This window comes from Hemicordylus capensis, chromosome 2, assembly GCF_027244095.1.
Source record: "Hemicordylus capensis ecotype Gifberg chromosome 2, rHemCap1.1.pri, whole genome shotgun sequence".
In the NCBI taxonomy this organism is placed as follows: Eukaryota; Metazoa; Chordata; class Lepidosauria; order Squamata; family Cordylidae; genus Hemicordylus; species Hemicordylus capensis.
Window position 1 is genome coordinate 233,536,285 of NC_069658.1, and position 21,958 is coordinate 233,558,242.

Genomic DNA, 21,958 nt, shown 5'->3' on the forward strand with positions numbered 1-21,958 from the left:
CTCCCCTTTACCCCAATGATCAAAAGTAAGGGCTTGATTGATCCTGAGGAGCATCAAGAAATGAAATAAGGGATCCCCACAGAACGGCAGTTCATCAGGAGGAGGCACCAGAGAGCCTCTGGACTAAGGGAGGCTGGCGGGGGGGAGGGGGGACCTCTGCAGACCCCCACACTGCCTCGGACAACTCCCCCGAAGGTGGTAAGTTTAAAAATAAATTTTAAATATTTTTTTAAGCTTGCGAACCCCCAGGGCAGTTCAGTCCGAATAGTTGAACCAAACCAGTTCTATGTTGAACCCGATTGATGTCAAACCCGTTCGCACATCCCTAGTTTACATAGCAAAAGATAATTGTTTGGTGTCCAATAGGGGCTCATAATCTAAAAGCAAAAAGGACACAAGGCAAATTATTCATTTGGAGGGTAACGGTGGGCGGGGGGGAAGTAAGTTATGTTGTTAATATGCAGTACAATATTTTAATACCAGCAATGAACTGGGAGAAAGGGTGTGTGTCTGATTTAAGGCTTGGGGGAGATTTAGGGGAATCACTCAGAGGGTGGGGGAACTGGCAAGTTGTTGATCACAGGATCATGAGGGCAATGGGGCAACACGCATTTCATCCTGGGCAAAACCTTTTTTTTTTTTTTTTTTAATGTCCCTCTGACTATTATTCTGCTGGTCATTGTGGCGGGTGTGAAGGAATCCAAATATGACGAATATTGATATACCGCTTTCCAACAAAAGTTTCCAAAGTGGTTTACATAGATATAAATGAATAAATAAGATGGATCCCTGTCCCCAAAGGGTTCACAATCTAAAAAGAAACATAAGACGGATGCCAGCAACAGTCACTGGAAGTACTGTGCTGGGGGAGGATAGGGCCGGTTACTCTCCCCCTGCTAAATAAAGAGAAACACTATGTTAAAAAGGTGCCTCTTTGCCCAGTTAGCAGGGGCTCTTTTAAGAGAGGGATGAAAAATATCCACATTCCTCCTTTTGAAAGTTCAAATCCCTACTCAGCCATGAGACTAGCTGGGTGACTCTGGGCCAGTCACTACTCTCTTAGCCCAACCTACTTCACAGGGTTGTTGGAAGGAGAAACCTAAGTATGTAGTACACCGCTCTGGGCTCCTTGGAGGAACAGTGGGATATAAAATGTAATAAATAAATAAATTAATTAATGAACAAACAAACAAATAAATTCTGGATCTGAAGTAAGCCTCATGGGGGAAGAGGATGGTCAGTGACAATCCCTTTCCTTGAAACACACCTTAATTCACAGAGTTTCCTCATAGCCGGGTTTCTCTTGCTAGCGATTGGGAGGGGGTGGAATCCAGTGTCTCCCCCGCCCACCAATGATTTCAAGGCCCACAATAGGAATGAAAAGTCTAGGAATGAAGTTCTCACCCTTCAGGGAACAGTCAGGGGTTGGGAGGGAGTTTCTGACCCAGCTCTGATGCTTCTGGTTTTGTGTGTCTCTTGCAGGGCTTCACACCTGGTAGTACACTGGTGGCTGTGAGCTGAGCAACGATGGGAAGAAAAAGGGTTATGAAATATATGGATATGATGGGCAGAACTTCATCTTCTTTGACAAGGATACTCCCACCTGGAATGCAACTGATCCTGTGTCTCAAGAAACTAAGAGGAGGTGGAATGCTGATCTAGAAAGGAAGAAGAACACTAAGCAATTCCTGGAAGAGACCTGCATTAAACGGCTTCAGAAATCAGTGGCCTATGGGAAGGAGTCCCTGCTGAGGAAAGGTGAGGATGAAAAGGGACAGTGTGGGAGAGCTTCTAGGTGTAGGATTATGATCCTTTCATATCCCACCCCCCAAATTAATCCTAGACTGAATAGACACTTTGCTCAATATGAAAGTGGTGGAAGTCAGTAGTGAACTTTAGAATCACAGAATCATAAAATGAGAGTTCGAAGGTGTCTTGTAGGCCATCAAATCCAGCGTCTGGCTCCAGAGCAGGGAATCCAGGGCTAAAACACCCCAAACAGATGGCAGTGCAATATCTGCTTGAAGATCAAGGAAATAGAGCCAACTAGCCCCTTAGTGTTGGGTTATTGAACTGCTCTTACCTTGGCAAAGTTTCTCCTAAAGTTCAACAAAACTTACCATCTTGTAGGTTCATGAGATCTAATTCAAGAAATCTAGTCTTATCTCCTGAGGCAGCAGAGAAGAAGTCTTTGCCCTTTTCTATGTGACAGTCCCTCAGATATTTTAAGAGTTTGTTCATGCCCACATCAGACTACTGTGTGGGGTGGGGTGGGGTGGGGTGGGGCTTATTGCACTTTTGCCTGTTCCCCCACATGAAAGAAAAAAGTTCCCTTCAAGTAGAAAGCTAGCCAAGTGAAGAAAGCATTGGAAGCAAGACTTCCCTTCCTTACTCGCTTGGTTTGCAGGCATGGGTTTCCTTTGAGAGGGGTGGAGGGGCTTGCAAAAAAGCTCCCTCTCATCCTACACTCTGAAATGGCACAGCCCCTTCTACCGTGGCTTTGTGCTGAATAGGGGATTCCAGCATTAGAGCTAAGCACAGGATCAGACCAATTGTATGAGCAAGTTCTTACTGGAGTGGACCATTGTAGACTGCAGGTGGGGCATAGCGTACAGGGGGCTGGATTTTCCTCCATCTTAGAGAAACAGGTGGTGTTGGTGATGGGTGGCTCATAGAAGAAATGCCCATTGTCTAGGCACATGGAGAAGCTGCACTTGCTCTGCATCATCTGCTTCTACTCTTAACGAAAGCCACTCATTGCATCAAACCAAACTCTGGGCGGCCGGACGCCATTCTTCCAGCAGCCCATTCCCAGTTGCAGGCAGTGCCAGACTTTCCGGTGGCTGGATTTCTGCTCCACACTGCCCTCAGTGGCGACTTGCTGCACTATAGCTGTTGTGGAATTTCCAGGCTCCTGGCCCAGCCCCAGTGGCGGAGTCAGGGAATAGAGGCCCGGGTTCTAACCCGTCCCCAGCTGCCCCACCATGCCTGCAGCCCATGTGTCTGTGAAACCCCCTTGCACGTGACATCACAAACATGTGTAGTTGGCTGCCAACACTGCATGGATGCATTAAGGATGGGGACTAGAGGGGGCCGGGGCGGCAGGGGGCATGGCCACCTAGGGGTAGGGCTTTTTAGAAAACCTTTTAAAGCCATCGCTGAGGGACGGCGGAGCAGGAACACAGCACCTGGCCAGCAAAATCTGGCTGGGAATGAACGACAAGAAGGCTTGCGCAACCCTTCCATGGCTTGCAGTCAGGTTCTTTGAACCCATCTGCTGAATGATGGCTCTGCCTCTGGCCTGCCCTGTGAAGCCAGTTATTGGCTTTCCTGCACACAGGAAGAGAATAAACGGCTTCTTGCCTGAAGCAGGAATTGCCTTAGTATCAAGATGCCTTTCTTCTGGTGGGCTTGTCTTGTTTCTTCTATCTGCTTGGTGTGACTTCTGGTTTGTCCTGGGCTCCTGATTACATGCTCAAACGTTTGGAACATGATTGTGGATATGGCTTGATGGACCGTATGGCTTCTGATCATCTACCTGGCTCTCTCAGTCCTGGCTTTGGATATTCACCCCCTAATGCCATGGCTCAGTCACATGACGGCAGGTATACCGCTCCTGCACTTTCTCACCTGGTTCCCATATAAAAGAGAAATAGAATTCCATGTCACCCACACACTGATGGCAAGTACCACCAAATCTCAAGAGCCTTCCATCCAATGTTTTCATGAAAGATTCTATATCATCATGGAGGATGATGCAGGAACTTGATATAGAGAAGAGGCTCTCCCCTGTTTTAGATAGGAGGTGCTACCTGGAGATGCCAAGGACTGAATCCGGGACCTTCTGTATGCAAAACAAGTACCCTATCACTGACCATGGTCCCCCAAAAACCATCTTTGGATAGTGGTCCAAAAAGCAGAATGGGACCACCATAGTATGGTGGTACCTACCAAACTCAACTCCAACAGAGAGCTGAGGATATTGTGCTTGATGATATTGAATGGCATGGTAGATCATATTGAAAATGTATATGGATCCAATCTCATTGATCCCTGCCTGCATTGTGATGCCCTCCCAAAAGCTCAGAAGTAAATGGCTGCTAACCTGCAGAACTATATAAATTTTTTATTATTTATTCAATTTCTATACCGCCCTTCCCAAAACGGCTTATGGTGGTTTACCCAGAGAAATAATAAATTATTCTCTTTGAGGATTTACATTGAAAGAAGATGCTGAGACATGCCAGGGATTAATGCTTTTCCCTACTATTAGAGATGTTGCAGATAGAAAATATCCTATTGCAGGAGTGGGACTGGATGAAAATAGGAGTTCCCTCCCTGCTTTTTAGGTGCAGCACCCTTCTGTCCAGCTTCTGGAGAAGTAGTGTTATCTGTATTGTCAGTAATGTTACCACTTTTGCAGAGGCCCCTGTGGTGAAGGTGATACACAAGACAGCTTCTGATGGCCAGGAAACCCTCATCTGTCAGGCCTTTGGCTTCTACCCCAAGGAGATTGATATCAGCTGGAGGAAGAATGGAACAGTCTGGGTGCAGGACGTCATCCATAGTGATATTTTCCCTAATTCGGATGGGACCTATTACACCTGGAGCAAGATCCCCATTGTCCCCAAAGAGAAGGACCACTACCACTGCCATGTGGAGCCTGCTGGGACCTCTGGACCTCAGCCTCTGGGCAGAGACTGGTAGGAGGCTTCAGAGTAAGGAGGTCTATGAGGTGGGGGTAGCAAACTCAGGGAGGTGGTTCTCACCTGGGCATTGGGACTGTGGATTGAGGGCTCCTTCAAGAATGCCTCTCAGGCCACATCTTTGGGGGGGTGGAGTTTGGGGGCTGCATGCTGCCGGAAGAGGGAGCATCCTCTATACAAAGCGACTTTTCCTCTGCAAGGTGGCTGGTTCCAAGGGTGTGTTGCATGCTCTGCCTTTTGCTTTCTCATCCCAGACTCAGCACTTCCTCCCTTCATCTCCCCTTGGAATTCTATCTGTCCCTTCATGCTATATTGCTGCAGAATCTGGTTTCCCACCTTTCTGGACCTCCCCATCCTATGCATCCCATGCAAACCAAGCCTATTTCTCCCTGCCATTCACCCCCACCCCCTATTTCCTCTCCCAAGATATTAGCACTCCTTCTCCAGATGCCGCCACCCCTGCATGGCTAGGTACCACCTTGATTCGTGGCATCACCATCGAGTGCAGGCTCCTGAACCCCAATGGACTGCAAAGTCCACCCTGCTCCTGGGAGTGGGCCCCTGCCAGAAGGGTGAGTTCCTCTGCCTCAACATCTAGTGCATCCATTTGGCATATTTGGAAGAATCAAATTCTTTTCTTATTTTTGTTCAGTCTAAAATGTCTTTTTCTAATGTCTGGGAATAGAATGATTGTTCCATGTATGGGGAATAATTGGGGAAGCAGAAGAGTTTTCTCAGTTACATCTCTAGCTGGCCATTGAGGTGAGAATGCAGAAGGAAATCCTGGCACTGGCTTCTGTCTAGCAATGGTGGCTGATGGCCTCCAAATTGGAGGCATCATGTTGAACTGCAATGAACCTTCAGGGCATCTCATTCACTCCATGCTCTGAAATAAGGCCTGGCTTTAAGAAGCTCAGGAGCTACTGGTGTCTCCTGAGCATTTCCGAAGTAGGTGTCCAGGAGGTTTTTCACACATGGCTTTATGCCTGGAGTATCTGAAGAGCGAATCTGCTTTGCAGCAGATTTGCAAGATGTTTACTTTGGGGATTAAATTGACGATTTACACAGCTGTGGGCTCCTCCTGCACTCCCTGCGATCTTTCTCCTGTGGGAGTGTTTGTTTCGATTTCCCCCCACCAACCAATCACATCCCAGGAGGAGGCGGAAGACGCCTCCCTTCAGTATTACTTTTTTTTAGTCTGACAGCCAGCCAGATGTCTGCAAAAGTGGCAAGTCAAAGCAAGAGAACTTAACCCCAACCTGCAGTCTCCATTGTTAAGCTTCCACACATCTGCATATCCACACATCTGTCTATGTAAGCTGTGTCGCTGTGGTGACCAAACTTTGAAGACACACATTTTGCTTGTGCTTGCGTTTAACTCAGGAATTCCTCCCCGTCACCCTGCTCAATAAAGAGAACCACCACTTTTTAAAGATGCCTCTTTGCTCAGTGAGCACGGACAAGGGGAAGGACCATACTGCAAGCGAAGAGCATCTGCTTAGCATGCAAAAGGTCCCAAGTCCAATCCCTGCATCCCTAGATAGGCCTGGGAAAGGACCCACCTGAAAGCCTGTAGAGCCACTACCAGACCACGTAGAAGACGGTACTAAGCTTGATGGACCAATGGCCTGATTCAGTGTAAGGCAGCTTCCTATGTAGATCTCTCTGAAGAGGAATGATGAGAGGCTCCTTCATTACTGGCCTTCCACCTGGAAAGGATGTCCTTATTTTCATCTGTAGCTGCATTGACTTCTTGCTTTTATCCGTCTTTATTTTGATTTGTTTACTGCTATTCTTATTGCTTATATTGATGTGTTGTTCCTTGTTTTGATTTTATGTGAGCTGCCTTGGGCATTGTGCTTTGTGAAGGAAATGCAGGATACAAGTGTCTAAAATAATTTGATATTATACATTATTATAATAATTTCACATCTGACAGATGCTCTATCAACTGGGGAAGATATTTAATACCTGCTAGGATGTGCTTCCCCACAAATATTTTAGTTTATTGTTGCTCTCATAAACGAGCGCAAAATAAAATAACGACCAGGACTTTTACATTTTATTGTTCACACAGTGCTAAACTGGGTTTGTCCTCTGAACTGAAGCTCTATTTTTCCCTTCACAAACTTCTCTTCTTATTCCTTCAGGTGACAGAGAAAGAGAGTAAACAGCAAAGAAAGAAAACTCAAGCAAAACAAAAATGTGCGAACAAATCCACTGCTTTTGAATGTTCTGAGTTGAATGTAATTCCAATCCAAAAAGGGTGTTGCAAAGGAAACACAAGGAAGAAGTACCCTCAACATGTAAAAATCTTACCTAGTACATCCAATCTTCTCACACATCAAATAACTAATACGGGGTGGGGTGGGGTGGGGGTGGGGTGGGGTATGAATGCATAGATTATGGAAAGAGCTTCAGCCACAGCTCATGTCTTACCTACCATCAGAGAGTCCAAATGGAGGAGAAAATATATCAGTGCTCGGTGTGTGGAAAAAGCTTCAGCTACAACTCAAGCGTTACCTACCACCAAAGAATTCATGCCGGAGAGAAAAAGTATAAATGCTCAGAATGTGGAAAGAGCTTCAGTCACAGCCCTAAAATTACAGTATGTTCTCATGTCGGAACAGTTCTGCATAACTGGAAAGCCCGCACGCATCATTTGCTTGGTTCTAATAAAGGCCTTTTACTGACCATGTGAATTTTGTTATTATTAACAGACACATTGATCTGCCTTCTGTATTTGGAGGTGGCTTCTGCATAAGGCCTCAACTGTGAACCTTTAGGTGGTACCACTTCCAAATTTAGAGAGAGCAGAGCTTGATTGATCTCTGACCTTATTCCTAATGCTGCTTAGTGGGATGCAAATACAAAAGATTTCCATGAGTCTGTTTCTAGCCAGGCTAATGAATATAGGACCAATTTGCATGAAGGTAACTGCTCATGGCTGGACTAGTATGCACAATACTTTGTCCAGTTAGACCACCCCACCTGCTCTGTATGCATGTGAAGTATTTGCAAATATTCTCTGCTTTCTGGGTCCTTCTTGGTCAATGTCATAGTCAAGAATTACCAAACATCTGGAAACCTGAATTTTAAGCTGCTAACTGCCCTGCTCTATAGTGAACAGGAACGGGTGAATTAAAGGCCATTTTATCAGCAATGCTGGTACTCGGAAAAGAAATAACTAGGTGGTTAGGTGGTTCACAAGTTATACAACTTCCACATCAAAAGTTGACCATCTTGAATTAGGGTGGATGGCATCATCACAAAATATGCCCCTGAGGTTTCCCTACAAGTCACCACAACTGTGCTGAACTTGCTACAAGGTGATCCAGGCATTGCGAAGATGTAAAGGGAGAAGACACACACAGCTGCCATCTTGAAATTGGTTCTGTAGTTCATTGATGGAATATCAAGGTTTCATGTCCTCTATAATCTGAACATGTGTACCAAGTTTGGTGCAAATTAGTTAGGCAGTTCAAAGTTTAGCCCACTTCCACTTCAAAAGCTCACACGTCTGCCATCTTGAATTGGGGTGGATGGTGCCATCACAAAATATACCATTGAGATGTCCCTATGTGGCACCTCAACTGTACTGGATTTGGTCCAAATCCCAATTCAGACATTATGCTGTACGAGTCTGTACACTCATGCACGTGTTTACTGTTTGTGTGAATGACTGTATGTATTCATTTTAAAAATGTACGTGGATATAGGCCCTACAAATGCATGGTACAGATAGGAATGTAATCTCATCCAGCAAAACATGTGATCTGTACCTGTGTACTCTAGAAACTTGTACAAGTGTTGAACATAATGTGTGAATGGGGCTGTTGTGCAGTTGTTCTGGGGAGACACACACAGCAATGTGATTCCCTAAAATTACTTTCCATGAGGAAAGTAGATTTTAAAAAATCACGTTGCTGATATTCATCAGAAGACAGAAATGGCATGGTTTTATATGGTGCACATTTGAGGTTTTGCAAATATTTTGATGCTTTTTGTTTTCTTTTTGGGCAATTTCACTTTAAAAAACACACAACGTCAAGTGTCTGGGATGGAAACCTAAATTTTAAGCTGCCACCTGCCATTCTCTTAGTGAACAAGAACTGAGACATTCAGGGCCAGTTTACCATTCAGGCACAAGGCAGATGTTTCAGATTAAAGTGCTGAGAGAGAATTCCAAGCAGCTTGTGCATAAACATGACAGAATCAGCGTCTAGAACCACCAACTGCTTAAGTTCAATTGCATTATATGGAAACTGCAATATTCACCAGTCGAACTGGGTAGAGAATCTTGATAGCGCCATTTGAAAAAGCGGCTGCAGTAACCATTACAGAATGTCCATGATGGTATGTTCAGCAGGACATGACTTGTCTGCAGCAGCCAGGCCTAGACTGCTGGACGCTCCATGGGTGTTTCCAGATGGAGAAATACTCCTTTTTGAAAGTGGAAGTTCTTTTCACTTACCATTCCCTATCCAGATGATGTGAGTCTCAGATGATGTTTCACAGCACCATCTGCTGGCCATTTGCTGCCAATCCATTATGAGAATCAGCCCTTTTGGGATCACCTTAAAAGTGCTTTTAATGTAGTCTGAAAAGAGTTTGTTTCTCATCATGGAGAGCTAGCAGATGGCACTGAGAAGCACAAGATCTGCACCGAGAGTGGATGAGCAAAAAGAGCTTCCATTTTCAAATGGAAGGTTTCTCCATCTGGAAACACCCCACCACGGGCATTCTATAACTGTCACTGCTGCTCCTGACCGTTGCCTTTCAGACAGCATCAGAGCAACTGAAACAGGCACAAGCTGAAAGGCTGTGCACATTATATTTCTGTTTGTTAATCAACAAGAACTATATTTACAGCATGACTACTTATATAGTCATACTATAGGCAGGGGTGAAGAAATGTTGACTCAGTTGATCAGCCAGACAAAACATTTCGCTCGTCAAGCTCCGTTGGTGCATTGCTCAGCAGGACTGTTTTCACTCGTCAGGCATCATTTTCCATTCATCACAGACTAGTAGACTAGTGGATTGCTGCAGCCCTGTTTATAGGGACAGAACAACAGAAACCAGAGGGACATGATGGAGGGCTGAACAGGGACAGTTGCAAGGAAGCCCAGAGCCCAGGCCCCGGTGAGCTCTCCAGAGAAGTTTGGATTTCTGAAGCAAACAGGTAATCATGGAAGTGGGGGCTTCATTCTTCAACCCTCCAGACACAAAGCGTGTCCCCTCACCCTGCAAGCAAATATGTCCCCTCCCATTGACTCTGCTAGAAACATCACAGCTCCTCCACCACAGACAGCACCTTCCGGCTGAGTGAGTGGATAACACACAAGTTTGCATGGGGGGGGGGATATTTTTAAAACCAAAGAGAAAAGGAGGTTCCTGAGTTAAGTGGTCAAGGATGAAGAAAGATGTCCCTGTGGTAAAGCAGGAAGCTGACGAGGTTGCTGGCAGCACACTTGATGGCTGTAAACATGCCTGATGATGGTGCCAATGTGGATGCATCTTTTGTTCAGCTGTCCCACCCCACATGCGAAAAACATGAGCACATGTTGGAATGGGCCAGTTTAGGTGATGCTTTGCCTGGCTGTCCTGCTCCACATGAGAAAGATGTGCACATTACTGTGCATGAGTGTGCCTGTCTCCACACTAGTGGGCTGTTGCTTAAGGGGGGGGGGCAGGGTTGATGTTCTTAAAGTAGCATTTGGAGGAATGTGTGAAGGGGAGCCATAGCCCCCTCCGCCTCGAGGAATGTAGCGCTGTGGGATGTGTGTGTGCACACTGGTGTAGCATGGCCATCTTTACCCCTTGGAGCGGGCCAGGCAGGCAAAGTATATCTCCAGCACCCCATTCTTAAGTTTCATTGTGGAAAAGATATGGACAGACAGAGGGCATTTCAAACAGTAGAATTTCATTAAAAAGGGACCATGTGTGTAGATTTGAGCCACCTGCTGTCCAGCAAAGGGATTTTGAGACTGGAGAATACAATATATTTGAGCACTTATAGCTTTAAGTGTCCTCCAACCACTAGGTAATGCTTCTATTAATGACTTCTATTGAGTCTGTGCCTAGTGCATCCCCGAAAATTTATTTCCAGCTTGGCTAATATAGAGACTATCATATTTTCCTTTGACATCTGTTCTCTCCCTTACAAGCCTCACTCTCTTTTGGCCTACTTCCCTCATGGTAAGTAGTCTTATGAGATCACCTTGTCGTCTGTGTTTGTGTCCAGTCCAGGCTGTTGCAGGTCGTTCCAGGCCATTTTGGGCAGTGAAGTGGTTAATAGAAGTGCACCATTGGGAATATTTCAGTGCTAAAATATTGTTCTCCAGTGTCTCCAGCACACCCCATTGTTTTTGGGGTGCAGTTTGACAGTTGGGGGTGGATTCCAGGCTGCATTGCATCATAAAGGAATTGTGATGCATTCCTGCTTAACATTCCTGGCTAAGACAGGTGTGTTTCCAGCTATTCAGAGCACATAAAGACGCAAGGCCAACCGCTGGCCAGATTCAGATGCAGCAGGAGACCCCATCTCAAGCATTTGAAAGGGCAATCAGGGAGATCAACCTTGAAGGAGAGGAGAGGTACAAATCCTTACACTACCTAGAATATATAATCCTGCATACTTTAGGTCAGTTGGCGTATGGTCAGAGTGGAGAATCAATAGGTTTGCCAACTTGACAAAGCTGTTTGATCCAACAGAGGTTTCTTCCTGCCTCCTGAAAGATGATGCCTCTTTTGAACCATGCTTTTAGAAGCACTGGACTTTCAACTTACCATAAAGATCGGAAACTGAACGCCCAATCCAAACCAAACTAGAATAGTTCAAGGCCTTCTAAGAATGAATGCCAAACGAAAATAATAACCTATAGTATAACTACAAAGCCTATGTGAGTGATCTTAAAGAAGCATGCTACAACAGTACTCAAAAACTGGGTAACCCCTTCATGTGCTACACTCATGAGTAACATACAGAATAATACAAAATAAAATCACTTTGAATCAAGAGAAGTGAAGGCACCCTGCCATTTCAAAACGAATAATGTACATATTAAGATGGAAATGCAGGGCATATAATACACATCAGTGCAAGGTTAAAATCATAATTGGAGACATGATGAAGGAAGGAAATTTAAGGGGGAAAGAAGACAGAGAATGCCTTTTTCTTCTTCAGCCCTTCCGCCTATTAAGATCATCTGGGGAGGTCTGGTTACGGTTGCCAGTGGCTCGGTTGATGGGAACTTGAAACTGGGCCTTTTCTAGGATTTCCTCGGGACTTTGGAACACACTTCTTAACAAAATTAGAACCTCCCCTTCCCTGGATAATTTTAAGAAGGCCCTGGAAACATACCAGTTTAGTCAGACTTTTAGTTTTTAGTTTTAAAAACTAAAGTTTTAGAATTTTAAACTACAAGTTTTAGAATTTTGATCTGTATTTTAAACTGTTTTAATCGTGTTAATATTTTAATGGTTGCTTTTAGCTTGTGAACTGCCCAGGAATTTCCATAAGAGGCGGTATAAAACAGTTTTGATTAGTTAGTTGGTTAGTTGGATGGATAGATTGATAGATAGATAGATGATAGATAGATAGATAATGAGTCCATTAGATTAAAAGGGGCATAGCCAACCAATGTGGCTTGAATCCAATAGAGTGGGATCCCACAAAAGAATCCTCCAGTAAGGCAGTTGAATGAGAATTCACGTTGACTGCAACACTACCCTTCAGAAGTAGGGAGCTCCTCAAATCTCACATACTTGGAGAATTAAGAGTCTATATTCCAGGAAAGCTTCTTGTAACCAAGTTCAGAGTTCCTGGACAAGTCCAGAGTTCCCACTCAAAGGTGGATTTCACCATACTGTCCCCAAGGGAGCAAGAGCAGGAGAGAAGGCATGCCCTCACCTCTTGCCTTTGGGCTTCTCAGAGGCATCTGGTGGGTTAAAGTGGGAACAGGATGCTGAACTAGATAGGCCTTGGGCCTGATCCTGCAGGACTATGTTCTTAAGGGCAGCTGCTCAAAGGGACAGCATCTGCAAACAAGTGAAGATGCTTCAAACACAGGCATCTGACATTCCAATGGCTCTTATAAGTGCGGTAAACTTTGTCTGGGTACAGACAATTTCCTTCACTTGGGAGGTCTAGACATCCTTTGGCCACTTTACTTGCCAAGACATCTCAACATGTTCAGGGATGCTAAAATGTGGAGAGGCAACCCGCCCCACCCCGCTGCTACCGTGAATAGAAAGAAAACATCTGGAGGCTTTGGGGGGCACCTGTGGTGGCAGGGTGTTCCCACAAACCTAGGGCAACTGGGAAGTGCTTCTTCTAATTGCACTGCAAGCCAAAGGGATGTGATTGGTGGCCTGGAGCTCGGACACACTTCCCTGCCACTTGCATGTTGGTTGCTCTGCATTCCTACTTAGACCAACATGAGGCAAAGAGAGAGAGAGTTAGCAGGCAGACCACTGGGTCAGGGGCACAGAAGACTGACTCAAGGCATGGCTGGTTTCCTAGGTTGGCCCCAACGATGTCTGCCGTGTCCAGAAGAGAGAGAGAGAGAGGAAAGGGAGGAGGGCCCCAGCGAGGGCCCCCAGTGACAGTGCCAGCCATGCCCCCCAACAACGCCCCCCAAGACTGGCCACAGCAACGACCACCATCCCCAGCCACCAGCAGCAGAGCCCACTCAAGCTCCGAGCAGAGCACCAAGCAGAGAGAGGTAAAGGTGATGGGAGGAGGGAGAGGGGGAGGGGGGGCCCAGTAGCACCTACCCACCCCACAGCAGTGCCAGCCACGACCCCCAGGAACACTCCCCAGCAAGGCCCCCAAATACTGGCCCCAGCAGTGCCCCCCACAAGGCCCTCCTGCCATCAGCAGAGCCCACCCAAGCTCCGATCAGCCTCCAACAGAGAGAGCTGGAGTTGGAGTTCTCCTGAGTTCCTCTTAATTGCATTGCAAGCCAAAGGGATGTGATTGATGGCCTGGAGCTCGGACACAGTTCCTTGCTGGACTCAAGGCATGGCTTGTGGTCTCCTAGGTGGGCCCCAGCAAGGTCTGCGGTGTCTGGAAGAGAGAGGGGAAAGGGAGGAGGGCCCCCAGTGAGGGCTCCCAATGACAGTGCCAGCCATGCTACGTCCCCAGCAACGCTCCCCGGCAACAACCACCAAGGCAGGCCTCAGCAGTGACCACCATCCCCAGCCGCCAGCTGCAGAGCCAACCCAAGCTCCGAGCAGAGCCCCAAGCAGAGGGAGGTAAAGATGATGGGGGAGGGGGAAGGGAGGGGGAGGGACCCAGAAGCACCCACCCACCCCACAGCAGTGCCATCCACACTCCCCAGCAGCACTCCCCAGCAATGCCCTCCAAGACTGGTGCGAGTAGCAACCCTGTCCCGCCCCCCCCCAGTAACACCCCCCAAAGCAACACTCCCCAGCAAGGCCCTTCAAGACTGGCCCCAGCAACACCCACAAGCAGCAGTGCCATCCAGGCTCCCAGCCACACACCCCAACACTGGCCCCAGTCCCCAGTATTCTAGCCCTGGGGATGGAGACTGGGGATGATTGACAGCTCACCTTATCTCGTTTGCCAGTCTAAGATCTGCCCATTGGCACGTTCAGCTCCAGAGCCTAACCCTAACGGACTCCCCTTCCCGCCCTCCACTCACCCTCTTCCAATGGCCCACTTCCCACACGCCACCGTTCTCATCCGTATCAACATCCGGTGGCTGTCCAATCTGTACCAACGGGTCGACTGTGAGGTGTACTGCAGGGCCTGTCCCCTCACGGAGGATAGACGGCCGTGCCTGTTTGACCAGCTAGAGAGTCGGGGGGTGACCCCGCTGTCTGCTGAGAAGGACCTAGCCCACAGATGTCCTGGTGGCAGTCGGGAGGTGAAAGCTAGCTCTTCGCCTCCGAAGGGACCCCACGATGACCGAAACTGGTAGGAAGAGCGATGCGGATGGAACAAACTCATGCCTGGGGCCTTCTTTCATTCTCCCCATTCCTGCCCTCTGCTCATCTGGACCCAAAACCCAGTTCTCAGGAATCGATCGGATTCCTGTGCAAGGAAGCCTCCCCTCAGCCAGCACCCCATAGCCAAAAAAGTCCCCACTCTAACCCAGCATTCTAATGCTAAATCTCACTCTAACCCTCAAGTTAAACTCAGCTCCCCATTGCTAAACCTAACCCAGCTCCGCAGAACCCTCCTTTAGGAGGAATCAGCTGATTACCATAGGCAGAGAGCCTGCCTGGTCTGGTCTGGCCTGGCCTCTGGCTCCCAGCTCTGAAGAACAAACCACCCACTCTAACCTGACCCTGACATCAGTTGTGCTGAGCGGGGGTGGCATTGGGGAGGGGGTCTACAATCTCTGTGCTTAGACTTTTCCAGATGGCCGGAAGGGCGAGGTCAGAAGCGGAGGGCGCAAGGCTCTTCCGGACTCCTCAAGGTTTTTCTTTTCCTGAGAGAACAACCTTTTGTTGTTCTCTCAGGTTTTGCTTTTCGCCTTGTGGGACTGCACGCAAAAAAAGCAAAAGACACTGGCGGCTGGCTCTCCTGGTTTCCGGGACAGGGTTCGAATCCCTGCGGTGTCCTTGCTTGCTTGCTTTCAGTGTAGCTGGAGTATCCTTCCTCTCCTCTTCAGCGCTCTATTGCCTACGTACCTGTGTCAGGTAAAGGATTCAGGGTGCGGGGCCAGCCGGTGTGCTCTGGAGCAGGGCTGCCCCGATGTTGTGGACTACAGCTCCCATCATCCTCAGCTGCAATGGCCCTTGGCTGAGGATGATGGGAGTTGCAGTTAATGTCTGGGAATCCCTGTGACAAGGAACACTGCTGGGGGCTAGTCTTTGCTGGACTTTCAGGGCACCAACAGCCATCAGCAGTGATCATGTGGTGGCTGGACAGAAGAGTTGAGCTGGGACTGGGAGGCACTGTGGAGGCCTTCGAGTCCATCGTCCTACTCGATGCAGGAAACTGCTCCAGCATCCCCAACATCCTCCTGAATCACGAAGCTCAAGGGTTAAGCAAAGGCTTGATTGTGCTGGATCCCCAAACAATATCACAAGGACTCCTTCGTGGGGCACCACTTAGAGCAGAACCAAATGGTGCCGATCGATTGAGTGGCTTTCCATGACAAGAGAGATGGTCCGCCCCCCCCATCACGTCCACCACCTTCAGTCTAGGGTTCACTCATGCAGCCCCCACCTACATCTTGTTTGGATTGGCCAAGCAGCCCAGGATAAAGCTGGACTTCAGGGCTGCTCTGATAGGACTTCTTCATCTAGTTTTCAGCCAGAATCTAGACAAGCACCAGACTGAAGTGGTAGAGTCCTAAGGTGATAAAGTAGACTGTACAACTTCAGATATCATATAATAGTCCAACCACCTCACTGGCAGGTTTCCTGCTTCTGATGTATTTAAAGAAGTTTTTGTTGTTCCCTGTGTTGCGTTTAGCTAAATGTTGCTCAAACCCTCTTTTCGCCTCCCTTATTGTCACCTTACATTTCTTTTGCCAGAGTTTGTATTCCGTTCTGTTCTCTTCATTTCAACTACCCTGTACGGAACAGAATCCTTCTCCACAGTTCAACACCAGCCTCCCCTCCACAGTGGTGCATGTAGGGAAAGCCTACGTTTCCTGGCCTGGACGCTTTCCAGATAAGAGCCTGCAATGGGGTCATGACGTATCTCCGAAGTGTGCTTCCATACTTCCTGTGTTGTGACACCACAGTCCCTACACTATCAGCAGGGTGCCATTCACATTTCGGATGCCTTGTTTCGGATTGTATCGCCTCTATTTAGTGCTATAGCATTGTATGTCCATTGCAAAAAAGTAGCTATATTTTCCGTTGTAGATTCTGGGGATCGTTTCAATTCGATCCTGCCAAGCGGAAGCATTTTACCACGATTGTAGTGGGTAATCTGGAAATCACTAATGATGTCGTGCTGCAAGCACGGGCAAGAGTTTATTCCCAGTACTTCTTTCCTCCAGGGTTTCAGCAGGGATGCAACACCTGTTGTCACAAGCTCACTCGACGGAAGACGCTGGCTAGAAATATATGACACAATAGCCAGTAGCTCAAGTTTCAGTTTTACTGCTAAATAGTCAGGTTTAACAGTCTCACCAAGAATAGAGGAGTGAGAAGCCCAAATTCCAAAGTCACCATCTCTCCGACAAAAGCTCCACACAGAATTGACGTGTTGTTTCCAGCAGTTTGTCCAAGGCACAGGCTGCCTGATTGATAGTCAGCAGCCACATGCACTTAATCAACACTCCACCACCACCAGCACCCATAGATTCAATCCGGCTTCTGGCTTCTCACCAGCCAATTACTCCTTCGTAATCCCCTCACCTGCTACTGATATTTTCCCCATCTGTGTTCTCAGGAGATAGTGGCTGTTCAAACTCTGGCTCAGATCCTGACCCTTCTCTCCAAAGATCGCCTGGCCCTGCTGGCCCCTCCTGCACCAAACACTCACCCTGGCCTGACTCAGTTACCTCCCCATTCACATTACTGGCCTGCTCCTCATCAGGCGCCTCCCCACTTTCTGGTGAGTCGCCTGCCACCCACTCCTCTCCAAGGTCCTTGAGTGGGAGCATGGCAGCTTTTGCTTTCTGGATAGAAATAATAGCCCCCTTGCTATTCCAACCGTTTGCTACACAACTGAATATTGAACTACAGCTGATTTTAGAACTTCTTGTAGCAGAACCCCACAAATTATTGCATCTGTCTAAATGGGAGTGTGGCCGATGAGTGTGGCCAATGATGATACTAGTTATACGGCTACAGGCCACATCCAGCCTCAAAGGCAGGATGCCTCTGAGTACCAGTTGTACACAGAATCTGTACCAGATTTAGGCTACAGCTAAGGGGGCCTCTGAATACAAATAGGAATTATTGCAAGAGAGCTGCTTTTGTTAAGTAATTAGTTCTTTGTTGTATCTTTGCCAGGTAAAACTAGAGCTTTATTATTTCTATATCCGTGGTCCTCTTTGTTAGAATAATCAATATTTTTGTAATGCTATGGGGCCTTTCAAGTTGGACATAATTTAGGGTCCCCGCATGTCATAATCCCACCCTGTGCAGCTCTTTAATTATTAAGAAACTCGGTCATGGACGTAAAGAAGCATTTTTGTGGGTTGTTGGTTTTTTTTACACAAGATTATTTTTGTGTAAACTGTCTTCCTCTTTGCCTTTCCTGTTAAATCTCGACCTGCGGAAGCCTAACAAAACCTGCTTATCAGTCATCAACAGATGATAGGGCACCTTTTCCCTATAGGCAGAATATACCTAAACTGACCAAAGCTCTTGTTTCAGAGTTTCCACCAGCCAGCAGTAAGTGAACTGGGAGCAACGAAAGTGTAGTGAGAAACTTCATCAGCTTCTGATCCCGATGGGGCTGCTTTGGTGGCAGCTCTCGGTCCTGGGGGTAGCTGTCCTCCTGCTGGGTCAAGGCACTGGTGAGTACCTCTGGGAGCTCAGTCTAGTCTGGGGAGGGAGAACAGAATTTTCCCCCAGGCCTTTTCCCTGGGGGAGTGTCTCTTATGCAGTATATTGTATCCTGGCATGTAAAAATGGGGGATGGGGTAGAGGTGGAACCTTTTGCATGTCTCTGTTCAGCCACCTGACTGAGTTGTTGTAAGTGGGACTCTTTGCTTCTCTGCCCTGTCCAGAATTGGCTCATGTTTCTTTCAGGAAAAACTTTGAGAGCAGCATTAGTGACCACATTGGGAATGCGATACAGGTTTTCCAACAATGTTTAGATCGTTCTCAACTTTGTATGTACAAGAAAGGTGCAGGGAAAACATGGGAACCCAAATGGCTCCTTGTATCAAATCTATTAGACAGGTACAGATTTTTAATATTTCAAGATGTAGAAAACAAACAACATGTGATGTTTTTATAAGAGTCTATATGATAAGGGATTGCTAGCAAGAGCAGAATTAATGGATGAAACTAATGTTAGACATATTCCTTTGTTTGAATGTTCCCATTAAGGAATTGTCTAAATAATTGATGGGGAAAGAAACATTGACAAGACAATTAACAGTATTTGAAAAGCTAATGACAAATGGTTGAGTTTCTACTTTTTTATAAATGTGATCATTCATATTTGTTAGCTTTATTTCCTGCTCTTTCTGACAGAACAGCTTAAAGTCTTTTTATAATTAATAACCCTTCACATACAATGCGGAATGTTATGTTATGTCAGCGTAGTTAAATTGTGTTATTGCATTGTTGCGCAAATGCCAGAAATGTACAAATGGTTTTCTATGAGAGTAATCCCATTATTTCTAATGGACTCACTCTTGTGTAATGCATTTTGTGCAGTTTTGGCATTTGCGTGAGTTATGCTACTTTGGCAATTGCAATAACGCAGCTTTAGTAGATGAGACACCTTTGCGCTGCATGTGAGTCTCCTGTCCCCATAGGGCTCACTCTGTAAGAGAGAGAAGTGCTACCTGTTCCACACGCAGGGCCAGCGGGACAGGCAGAGCTGAGGGATCTTCACGTGTGGATGCGACGTTGGGGCCGGGAGGAGGGGTTTCGATCTGTTAGGCAGTGGGATACATTCTGGGGCAAGCGAAGCCTGTACAAAAGGGACAGGATCCACTTGAACCGAGATGGAACCAGACTGCTGGCGCTTAAAATTAAAAAGGTCACAGAACAGCTTTTAAAATGACACCTGGGGGGTTGTCAACAGGAACTGAGTAGTATCTGGGTAGTTCAGCCAGCAAAATCCCCTAAGGAGCGAGGGTGCACACGTTTTGGATAAAAGGGGACAGAGTAGAGCCAGGAGCTGAGCAGAAGGAAAGACATGACAGCTGGCCAAAAAGGTCAAATGATGTTTAGGGAGATAGCACATGCCAACACCAGGTAAGAGATTCAGCCTATAGGTGTATATATACCAATGCCAGAAGACTCCAAGAGAAGATGGGTGAGCTGAAGTGCTTGGTTACTAATGAAAACATTGATATAGTGGGCATAACGGAAACCTGGTGGAACAGTGAGAACCAGTTATTCCTGGATATATACTCTACAGAAGGGAGAGGGAGAGGAGGATTGGGGAGAGAAGTGGCGCTGTATATTAAAGAAATGATAGATTCCAACAAGCTAGAAAACCTAGGTGGATCGGAATCCTCCACAGAATCATTATGGGTAACAATACAAGGAGGACTAAAAGAAAATGTGTTACTAGGGGAGTGCTATTGCCCTCCAGCTCAAAACACTAAGAGTGACCTGAAGTTGGAGGAACAAATAAGACAGGTGTCAAAGAGAGACAGAGCAGTATTAATGGGTGACTTCAACTACCCACACATAGACTGGCTAAATTCACATTCAGGTAATGAATGAGAAACCAATTTCTAGACATGCTAAATGACTCTGCCTTGGAACAGTTGGTTGCAGAACCAACCAGAGACACAGCAACCTTGGATTTAATCCTGAGTGGTGCCCAGGACCTGGTGTGAGATGTCAGAGTTGCAGAACCATTGGGTAGCACTGACCATAGTGTGATCCAATTCAGCATATATGCAAGTGGAGAATTGTCAAGGAAGTCCAAGAAAGACATGTTGGACTTCAGGACAGGAAACTTCACAAAAATGTGGGGAATGGTAAAAGGAAGCTGAAAGTGAAAGTCAAGAGGTCAGAATCTGTGGTGTGATGGCATGTTTGGGGAGCGAAACTCCGTGTACTAGGAGGATCCATGAAGATCCATGCATTGGATCCCTGCTTTGCACCTCAATGGAGCACCATGATGGGGGAGCCAGGATTTCTCCAATGCAGTTTGGGGAGGTGGATACAAAGAGTAATCTGAATTTGCATTTGTGGAGTTTTGGTGCTTAAAAAACCCACCAGGATACATGAGTGTCCCTCTACATATGACTTAGGCTTTCTCCTTTCAGGAGCCCCCAATTTCTTGTCATGGCCCATTTCTGTTAGGGATCCCTCTTCCCTGCTCCACTTTCTTCTCCACCCTGTGGCAGGGTGAAGCAGAGGGCTTCCCGATTAGAGATTGCTGTGGAATGGCAGCATCCTTGATGGACTATCATTGGGGGTGCTCTCAATTGCTCTCAGCTGCAGGTCCCCTAATCCTGCTCCTCCCTTTTCTCTTGCAGGCTCCTCTACACATTCCTTGGGCCTTTCCTACACGTGGCTCCCTGAGCTCAACCAGGGGCTGCCTGAGTTCATGGCTGGGCAGTTTGTGGATGACCAGCCCATCACTTACTATGACAGCAGCACCAAGAGAGTGTTGGCCCGAGCACAATGGATGGAGAAGAACAATACCCAGTTCTGGGACTTAGAATCAAAGACCATGAAGAGCTGGGAGGAAAAGTTCAGAGCACTTTTTGTAAGGCTGAAGAATGTCTCCAATCAGAGTGAGGGTGAGTGGAGAGTGGGAGGGACACAGAGACACCCCCCCCAGTACTTCTCCTCCAAAAGGCTGAGATTTATTTATGTAACATATTTATATACCTCCCAAAACTTGCGTCTCTGGGTGGTGTCCAACAAAAACAAAGAGAGGGGAAGAGACTTCTCCTGGGAGTGAGGGAAAAGAGGGGCTGGGTGTCCCATTGTGGGGGAGTGGAGGGGGACACAGATTCCTCCTTTTCACCCCAATGATGGAGAGCAGGGTCGTGAGTGACCATAAGTGTGAAGGGATGTAATAAGAGCTCCCCACCTGATGTCAGTTCTTCAGGAGGAGGAATCGGGGGAGTTAGGAAGGCTAAAATTAGCTACCATCTTCAAACAGGGTTGCCAACTGTCCCGAATTAAGAGGGACATCCCTCATTTCAGGGAATAAATGTCTGTCCTGTTCGGGACTGCATTTCTCTTGCTTTATGGTGTCTGGAGGCAGGCAGAAGCAGGCTGGCAGCCAGCATGAGTTCTATAGAGCTCTCTCTTTGCTGGCTTTCAGCCTGCAGGCTCCTGCTGCTGCCATAACTTGAGCTGAACTGATGCTGTGGCTCACCTGCCCATCAGCTGTGAGGTAGGTGGGCGGGGCTAGCACAGGAGCCTACCAAGAAGGATTAGCTGTTCAGTCCTCTGCAAACCTGCAGCAGCAGCAGATAACAACTTCTCGCTCCCCCCTGCCGGAACATAAGAACATAAGAACAGCCCTGCTGGATCAGGCTCAAGGCCCATCTAGTCCAGCATCCTGTTTCACACAGTGGCCCACCAGATGCCGCTGGAAGCCACAGGCAGGAGTTGAGGGCGTGCCCTCTCTCCTGCCATTACTCCCCTGCAACTGA

At 47.2% G+C, this 21,958-nt stretch overlaps 1 protein-coding gene and 1 long non-coding RNA gene across 8 annotated transcripts in view; both read left to right on the forward strand.

Moving 5' to 3' along the window:
* Nucleotides 1–1,547: 1,547 nt before the first annotated feature.
* On the forward strand, nt 1,548–7,035 carry LOC128343395 (uncharacterized). The gene is made up of 3 exons (XR_008315502.1): nt 1,548–1,758; nt 4,424–4,718; nt 6,857–7,035. It is a non-coding gene; the product is annotated as an uncharacterized LOC128343395 (long non-coding RNA).
* Nucleotides 7,036–9,451: 2,416 nt separating this feature from the next.
* The window catches only part of LOC128343369 (major histocompatibility complex class I-related gene protein-like), a 35,285-nt gene continuing 22,778 nt past the window's right edge, over nt 9,452–21,958 (forward strand). For 2 of the 7 annotated variants that reach the window (XM_053292328.1, XM_053292334.1), the window contains exons 1-3: nt 9,455–9,891; nt 18,024–18,166; nt 20,825–21,091. In XM_053292328.1, the coding sequence (XP_053148303.1) occupies nt 18,100–18,166; nt 20,825–21,091 (334 nt within the window). In that variant the 5' untranslated portion in view covers nt 9,455–9,891; nt 18,024–18,099. Of the gene's footprint in view, nt 9,892–10,012; nt 10,035–11,179; nt 11,306–13,233; nt 13,436–18,011; nt 18,167–20,824; nt 21,092–21,958 lie in introns of those variants that run through there. The other 5 variants (XM_053292330.1, XM_053292335.1, XM_053292331.1 and 2 more) reach the window with 5 other exon arrangements.